The sequence below is a fragment of the Psammomys obesus genome, unplaced genomic scaffold (genome assembly GCF_907164565.1).
Source record: "Psammomys obesus unplaced genomic scaffold, mPsaObe1.curated_primary_1811, whole genome shotgun sequence".
NCBI classification, from domain to species: domain Eukaryota; kingdom Metazoa; phylum Chordata; class Mammalia; order Rodentia; family Muridae; genus Psammomys; species Psammomys obesus.
This window is the reverse complement of record NW_026596353.1, coordinates 196,616-204,225: the sequence shown is the minus strand read 5'-3', so window position 1 is coordinate 204,225 and position 7,610 is coordinate 196,616. Positions and strand designations below refer to the sequence as shown.

The window sequence follows — 7,610 nt, the reverse complement described above, 5'->3', positions numbered from 1 at the left end:
CGGCCACAGACCTACAAGCCTGTCTAATAGCCCGAGAAGCGAGGCCAGGGCAGTTGGAAACCAGTCCTGACTAGTAGCTGTCTCTATGTGGGTCCCACCTGAACCCTGCCTCTGTTTCCCCACCGGGTTTCCTTCGAGCGAGTCCTGTGGGCGGAGGTAGGGGCGGGGAAGACGCCTTGGAAAGCACCTTCCCTCCTTGCTCGCCTCCGCGTTCAGGGCGCGTCCTTGCCGGCCAGTGGCTGGAGGCACAGCCAGGCGGTGTGGTGTCACTGTGTCAGCGGAGGCGGCCGCGTCCCGGCTGCGCTCCCGCGCGCAGTCCCGCAGTCCCGCAGTCCCGCAGTCCCGGCGGCCGGAGCTCGCGTCCGGGTCTGCGCACCAGCTCTCTGGCTCGAGCTCTGTGGAGTCCCAGGACTGCGGCAGCGCACGCGGAGTGGCTTTGGGAGGTGTCTGGAGGCGGTGGGGGCCGGAGTGAGCTGGCGGCATGGGCCAGGCAGCCTGGAAGGGGTTCGTCCTGTCGCTGTTCGACTACAAGACTGCAAAGTTCGTTGTCGCCAAGAGCAAGAAGGTGGGGCTGCTCTACCGGGTGCTGCAGCTCACCATCCTGCTGTACTTGCTCATGTGAGTTCTTGGCCCCTGGTCTTTTGAAGCCGGGGGAGGGGGGGGAGGTGTAGACACAAGGGCCTCAGGGAGTCGGCCCTCAAGGAACCTTGGATGTAGGGTTGGGAAACTGAAAAAGGGACACTCTGTGCCTTGTGAAACGTGGGGTGACTGGATTCCTTGGTTTGAAGCTGTCTGTAGGCAGCCCTTCTCCCAGGACCGGAGCTCCCAGTTTTACAGCCATGACCAGCAGGCAAGGATGCCTGGGCACTGGGCTCCAGCTGTCCCAAAGGCCTCCCTGGCTCTGGCCTGACAGCTGGCCCAGGCACCCAGCAGGTTATTTATAAGCATTGAGCACTACTGGCTTGCACTTGGCTGGGCCAACTCATCAGATTGGCATGTTCTGGAACTCAGGGTTAGCTCACGGGGAAACACGGGCAGCCTCGCCAGTGTCCAGCTGCTCTACTGCCCTCTTGTTACCAGCTCACCTAGCAGGAGGCCGTGCGCCCACAGCCCACGGGCGGCTTGTTTGAGGTTTAACAGCTAGGCCTTGCTCCTAGGAGGAGAGGGCACAGGTGGAAGAGACGGCCGCTGTGGGCAGCGGCAACTCACTTTCTTTCCCTCCTTAAATGGAGCACAATTATTGCTCCTGGGAGGGCAGTCCTGACCTAGCCTTGCTGCCTTCTGATGGCTGCTTCCACCAACCCCACCCCCAGACGTGGTTTCTCTGTGTAGCCCTGGCTGTCCTCGAATTCACTGTGTAGAGCAGGCTGGCCTCCAACTCAGAGATCCACCTGCCTGTGCCTCCAGAGTGCTGGCATTGCAGATGTGGATAATGGCTGCATTCTTATCCTTTCCTGAATTTTAGCTTTAAGGCACTCGGCAGGGTCCCACCTCGGGGCCTTTGAACTGCTGTTCCTCAGCCGCTGCGGTTCCTCCTCATCCGCCACGGTTTTTCCTTCTCCTACTCGTTAGCGTCAGTCCAGGTGTGGTCTCCAGTGACTGTCTCTCCCTCACTCCCTGGATTTCCATAAGCCGATTTGATCGGCCATTTGCTCAGTGTCCCCGTCTGCAGTCTGGGGATACCATGATGAGAGGGCCTGATGCTATTTTACTGGGGAATAGGATAGGTATGAAAGGAATAAATGAATGTTGAATATTTGCTTTCTGTTTTTAATTGGACCAGGCCTAGCTTTTCTCTGCTAAAAATGGAAGGTTTGCTCAAGAATCACAACTTTTCAAGCATGCCTTTAATCCCAGCAATCAGGAGGCAGAGACAGGTGGATCTCTGTGAGTTCGAGGCCAGCCTGGTCTACAGAGCAAGTCCAGGACAGCCAAGGCTACACAGAGAAACCCTGTCTCAAAACACAAACAACAACAAAAAACCAAAAACAAACAAATAAAAAATAAATAAAAAGAATTACAACTTCCTCAGAGTTCCTTGAAAATGTGATGGTTTATGGTCCAGGCTCTCAACTCTGCCCCCAAAGTGAGGAAATGGCCACCTGTTGGTTGACACCTTCAGGCTCCCTGGAGCCCCAGCGTACCTGCCACTCACTGCTTTACACGGCACTGGCTTCTTCCTTGTTTCCCCAGCCTCCCCAAGAGTGGGGAAGCTGGCTGATAGCTGACTAGGATAAGCTGGTGAGTTGTGTGCATGGAGCCTGGTGTTTGACATGGGCCGTCTTGTTTTAAAGTCTATCTTTTTAGGGGCTGGAAGGATGTCTGGGTGGTTAGGAGTGCTTGCTGTTCTTTCAGAGTTCAGTTCCCAGCTGACTGGCTTGCAGCCGCTGATCCTCCAGGGGACCCGACACACACACACACACACACACACACACACACACACACAGACACACACACACACACACACACACACACACACACACACACACATTTTAAGCATTTGTTTCCTTTTAGAAAGGTGTGATGGCCAGCACACACCTATAATTCTAGCACTCTCAAGGCTGAGGTAGGAGGATTGCTGTTAGTTTGAGGCCAGCCTGAGCTACACTGTCATGATAGTGTCCTAGGCAAACATTTTCAATTTAAGGAGACCAAACTTTGTTTGTTTGTTTGTTTTTGTTGGTTATGTTTTCATTTTGTTTTGTTTTTGTTTTACAAGACATGGTTTCTCTGTGTAGCCCTGACTTTCCTGGAACTTGCTCTGTTGACCAGGCTGGCCTGGAACTCACAGAGATCCGCCTGCCTCTGCCTCCCCAGTGCTGGAATTAAGGCCTGTGCTATCACTGTCTGGCACTTTTTTTTCATTATTTTTATTTATGCGTGTGAGTCTGTGTAAGTTTTTGTGCACCGTGTTTAGGTGCTCCTGGAGGCCAGAAGGTGACAGACCCCTGGACCTGAGTTAGTTACAGTGGCTCCAGCAAGCTGCTTCGGATGCTGGGAACTGAACTCAGGTCCTCTCAAAGAGCAGTAAGTGCTGCTACCCACTGGGCACTCTCGTCAGCCCTTTAGATTTTTCGTGCATTATATATGAGTATGGGTAAGCATGGCACACATGTGGCAGTCTGTTCTCACCTTCCGTCATGCGGATGGATTAGACTCATAATAGCAGCCTTAGAGGCTGGTGCTCTTATCCACCGATCCATCTTGCTGGCCCTGCTCGGGTTTTCAGTATAAAAGAATACAAGATTTCATTCATTTTTATTTATTTTCTTGTTTACTGCACAAAACCCAAGGCCTTATACCTGCTAGGCAACACCTCTACCCTCAGATTTCTTTTTTTCTTTTTCTTTTTTATTATTTATTTATTTGTATTTTGAGACAGGATCTTGTTATGTAGCCCTGGCTGTCCTGGAACTCACTCTGTAGACCAGGCAGGCCTCAAACTCACAGAGACCCACCTGCCTCTGCCTCCCCAGTGCTGGGATCAAAGGTGTGTGCCACCGCACCCAGCAATTTCTTTCTTTTTTAGCTTGACTAATTTTATTATTTTATGTGTGTGAATGTTTTGCCTGCATGTGTGTTTGTGTACCATGTGTGTGCTCTGAGGAGGTCAGAACTGGGACTAGAGTTACAGATACTTGTGAACTACTCTGTGGGAGCCTGGAATAGAGATGAATCCTCTGCAAGATCTATAGGTGCTCCTAACCACTAAGCCTTAGATTTTCAGTAAAACCTAGCCTCTCGCCCTGTAGCCCAGGATGGCCTTCAGCCATCCATCTTCCTGCTTTAGCATCTTGCAAGCATGGCGCATGCTTGTGGGACAGGTGGACTCCTAGGTGCGTGTTCCTACTGGCCTAGGACTTAATATGGTCCTCCCTCCAGCCTGAGCTCCGTGACTGGTGCTCGCCTGTTGCTCTATTTCTACAGATGGGTGTTTCTGATAAAGAAGAGTTATCAGGACATTGACACTTCCCTGCAGAGTGCTGTGGTCACCAAGGTCAAAGGGGTGGCCTATACCAACACCACGATGCTTGGGGAACGGCTGTGGGACGTAGCCGACTTTGTCATCCCGTCTCAGGTCAGACTACTGCCTGTCTCTGGGCCCCTCTGCTGAGGGGGGTGGCTTGGGGGGCACATGGGAAGTACCCCAGTGAACTCTTCATCTCCCTGGCTCAAGATACCGACAGCAACCCTGGCTAGGCCCTATCCCCCTTGGTGTCCCTGTCTCCTTTTCAGCACCAGGCCTGGTCTAGGTGTCAGTTGAGACCATGTGGGGCCTAGAGTGACCTGGCACAGAGAACCCCTCCCTTACATTGCGGTGCCTTTGGGGATAACTCCCCGGCTTGTTCACAGCTGTGGAGCCAGGGCTGAGGGCTGGGATGGAAGTGCTCGGGTAGGCAAAGCTGTGAACTGCCCATGAAAGGAAAGTGTTGGGCTCATCAGACCGATGGACTGTGACCACCAGTTTTATGGCTCCCGCTGTTCCCAGCCCCGTGCAGAGGTCCACTTTCTACCAGGCGGAGTCTTCCTGAGGGGCCAGGAGGAGATTCCTCAAACTCTGTCTGCCTCCTCAGGGGGAGAACGTTTTCTTCGTGGTCACCAACCTGATCGTGACTCCTAGCCAGCGGCAGGGCATCTGTGCTGAGGTTTGACTTGGCGTGTGTGCTGGGGAGGGTGGGGCAGCCCCAGTTGTGGTGACAGTCCTCCTGAAAGAGGGTTTGCTTCAAGGTTGCCAAAGCGCTGTGTAACCACTGCATGCTACCCGAGTACCTTGGGGGAGAAATGGGTTTTCATATATATTTTTTAAGTTTTACATTTGTGTGTGTGTGTGTGTGCCTGTGCATGTGTGTGCATGTATGTTCATATGCCTGTGCGTGTGTGCATGTGTGTGTGTGTGTGGGCTCATACGAGTGCATGCGCTTATGGCTTTCGGCGACTAAACTCCGGATGTCAAGCTTTTGGGGCAGATGTTTGCAACTACCTAGTCACTTTTCCAGCCTGAGAAACAGGTTTTTATTTTTTATTTTTATTTATTCTTTATTAATTACACTTTATTCACTTTGTATTTTCCCAAGAGCCCCTCCCTCCTCCCTTCCCGATCCCACCTTCCCTCCCCCTTCTTCAGGCATGCCCCTCCCCAAGTCCACTGATAGGGGAGGTCCTCCTCTCCTTCTGTCTGATCTTAGTCTATCAGATCTCATCAAGAGTGGCTGATTGTCATCTTCTGAGAAACAGGTTTTGAAAGGGCCCATGGCTTCAGGCCAGGGAAGAAGCCCTCTTCTCTCTCTGAGGGACCCTGGTCTTGGGCTGGGGGCACCCATGCAGACACCTTTCTCTCCTTGCAGCGTGAAGGCATCCCTGACGGTGAGTGCTCTGAGGACACTGACTGCCAAGCCGGGGAGTCTGTTGTAGCTGGACACGGTGAGGGCCTTGAGTGGCTGGGTCTGGAGCAGCAAAGGTAGGTGAACAGGAAGGTCCAGGACACTGCCCCTGTTCCTCTTTGCAGGGCTGAAAACTGGCCGGTGTCTGCGGCTGGAGAACAATGCTACCCGGGGCACTTGTGAGATCTTCGCCTGGTGCCCAGTAGAGACAATGTCCATGCCAACGTGAGTGCCTGTGGCTTGTGGTCCCAAAGGAGTTGCCTGCACAGTCTCGTGGGCCTCCCTACTCCGCAGGTCTGAGGGAGTCATGGGGGAGGGGCAGGTCTCCTGTTCAGACTGTCTGGCCTGGCTTTCAGGGAGCCCCTCCTAAAGGACGCTGAAGGCTTCACCATCTTCATAAAGAACTACATTCGCTTCCCCAAGTTCAACTTCTCCAAGTATGTTGGGGCTTGGCTACTGGACAAGGAGTGGGGTTGAGGGCCCTCCCTGTGGCCGTCTGTGCTCAAGCTCTGCGTGGTGTGAAATGACAAACGAGCAGAGGCGTCCTTTCCTCTGCTTGGAGGTGGTCTCTGTTCTTGAAGGGAATAAGATACAAGCTGGGGAAAGGTCACATCTGGCAGAGGACCCATTGTCTGGGCCAGCAACCAAGTCTCTCACCTCTTGTCACGGCTTCCTCTCAGAGCCAACGTGCTAGAAACAGACAACAGAAATTTCCTGAAGACCTGTCGCTTCAGCCCCAACAACCTCTACTGTCCCATCTTCCGGCTGGGGTCCATTGTCCGCTGGGCAGGGGCTGATTTCCAAGACATAGCTCTGAAGGTGGGTAGCGTGTGCTCAGGAAGCCCTCCTGGGGACCTGGACTCTGCAGTGAGAAGGTGAGGGTGGGGGAGGGGCAGGGCGATCCTGGTTGTCCCTGTCCTCAGCTCTCTATTGTCAGGATTGGCTGTGTCAGGCACTCAGTTGGTGTTGGGGGGGGGGGGGGGGGGCTGATTTGGCACCTGCTAGGCAGTTTTCTGAACCCAGGGCATCATCAGAAACAGTTGAAAGGAACTCCATGGACACATGCTAATTTGTGTGTAAAGTGTGGTCATGCCAGACCTCTGGCCCACTTGTCTGGCTTTCAGAAAGGACCCCCCTGTGACTTCTGTCCATCTACAGATAACTCTAACGTTCAGCCTGTCTCTTGTGTCAAGGGTGGTGTAATAGGAATCCATATCGAATGGGACTGTGACCTTGATAAAGCTGCCTCTAACTGTAATCCACACTATTATTTCAACCGTCTGGACAACAAACAAACAAAATCTGTCTCCTCTGGGTACAACTTCAGGTAACTACCATGTCTGCGCTCCTGGTGACCTTGACTGTGTTCTGTACCAGTCTGGGTCCAGTCCACCAGTGTTTGCATGGTTCAGGGGATGGCTCTAAGCATGCTGGGAAAGCCTTGTCTTTGTGCTTGCCTCAGTGAGCAGGTCTGGACACCGTCTGTCTCCCCAGGTTTGCCAGGTATTACCGTGACCCTAATGGGGTAGAGTTCCGAGACCTAATGAAAGCCTATGGCATCCGCTTTGATGTGATAGTTAATGGCAAGGTCAGTGGATCTTCTTCCCATTGCAATGCCTGGCAGTTGCTGGGTCAGGTAGGTTGGGGAGCTCCTGGAGGCCCAGCTGCCCACCCCGCCTTACTCACCTGGCTGTTTCTGTCTTGCAGGCAGGGAAATTCAACATCATCCCCACAGTCATCAACATAGGTTCCGGGCTGGCACTCATGGGTGCTGTGAGTACTTCCCCTGCCTTGCTGTCTTCCTAAGGAGAGGGAGGTAATTAACCGCCTGGCAGGAGCGTGCTGTGCCCAGAACACAGGAGGCCTGTGAAGTCACAGGGACAAGGGTGATTTCACACCCTGCCAGCTGCCCCAGAGGGCCTCGACTGTCCGATCTGACTTTGAGCTTGGGTGTGTGTGTGTGTGTGTGTGTGTGTGTGTCTCACAGGTGGATCATTTTCCAGTCCTGGTGTGAGCTGGGATCTTTGGGATCCTGTATCTAAAAATCTCTATCTCTAGTTCTGATAATGGGAAACCAATTAGGCTATGCCAATTTGACCACTGTTGGTATTTGGGGCCTAGGAATGTTTTTGCTTTGGGGTGTGTCTAAGAATCCCAGATCTCTATTCTCTAAGTGTCAGCAGGTCGCCCTCAAGAATCCCAGATCTCTATTCTCTAAGTGTCAGCAGG

At 53.0% G+C, this 7,610-nt stretch overlaps 1 protein-coding gene across 1 annotated transcript in view; it reads left to right on the top strand.

Annotated features, from left to right (window-relative positions):
• Nucleotides 1-283: 283 nt before the first annotated feature.
• Nucleotides 284-7,610, top strand: part of P2rx5 (purinergic receptor P2X 5) — an 11,399-nt gene continuing 4,072 nt past the window's right edge. The window contains exons 1-10 of the mRNA XM_055597288.1: nt 284-618; nt 3,928-4,078; nt 4,575-4,646; nt 5,346-5,421; nt 5,507-5,606; nt 5,738-5,818; nt 6,062-6,200; nt 6,575-6,708; nt 6,876-6,969; nt 7,089-7,154. Of these exons, the coding sequence (XP_055453263.1) occupies nt 482-618; nt 3,928-4,078; nt 4,575-4,646; nt 5,346-5,421; nt 5,507-5,606; nt 5,738-5,818; nt 6,062-6,200; nt 6,575-6,708; nt 6,876-6,969; nt 7,089-7,154 (1,050 nt within the window). The 5' untranslated portion in view covers nt 284-481. The remainder of the gene's footprint in view (nt 619-3,927; nt 4,079-4,574; nt 4,647-5,345; nt 5,422-5,506; nt 5,607-5,737; nt 5,819-6,061; nt 6,201-6,574; nt 6,709-6,875; nt 6,970-7,088; nt 7,155-7,610) is intronic.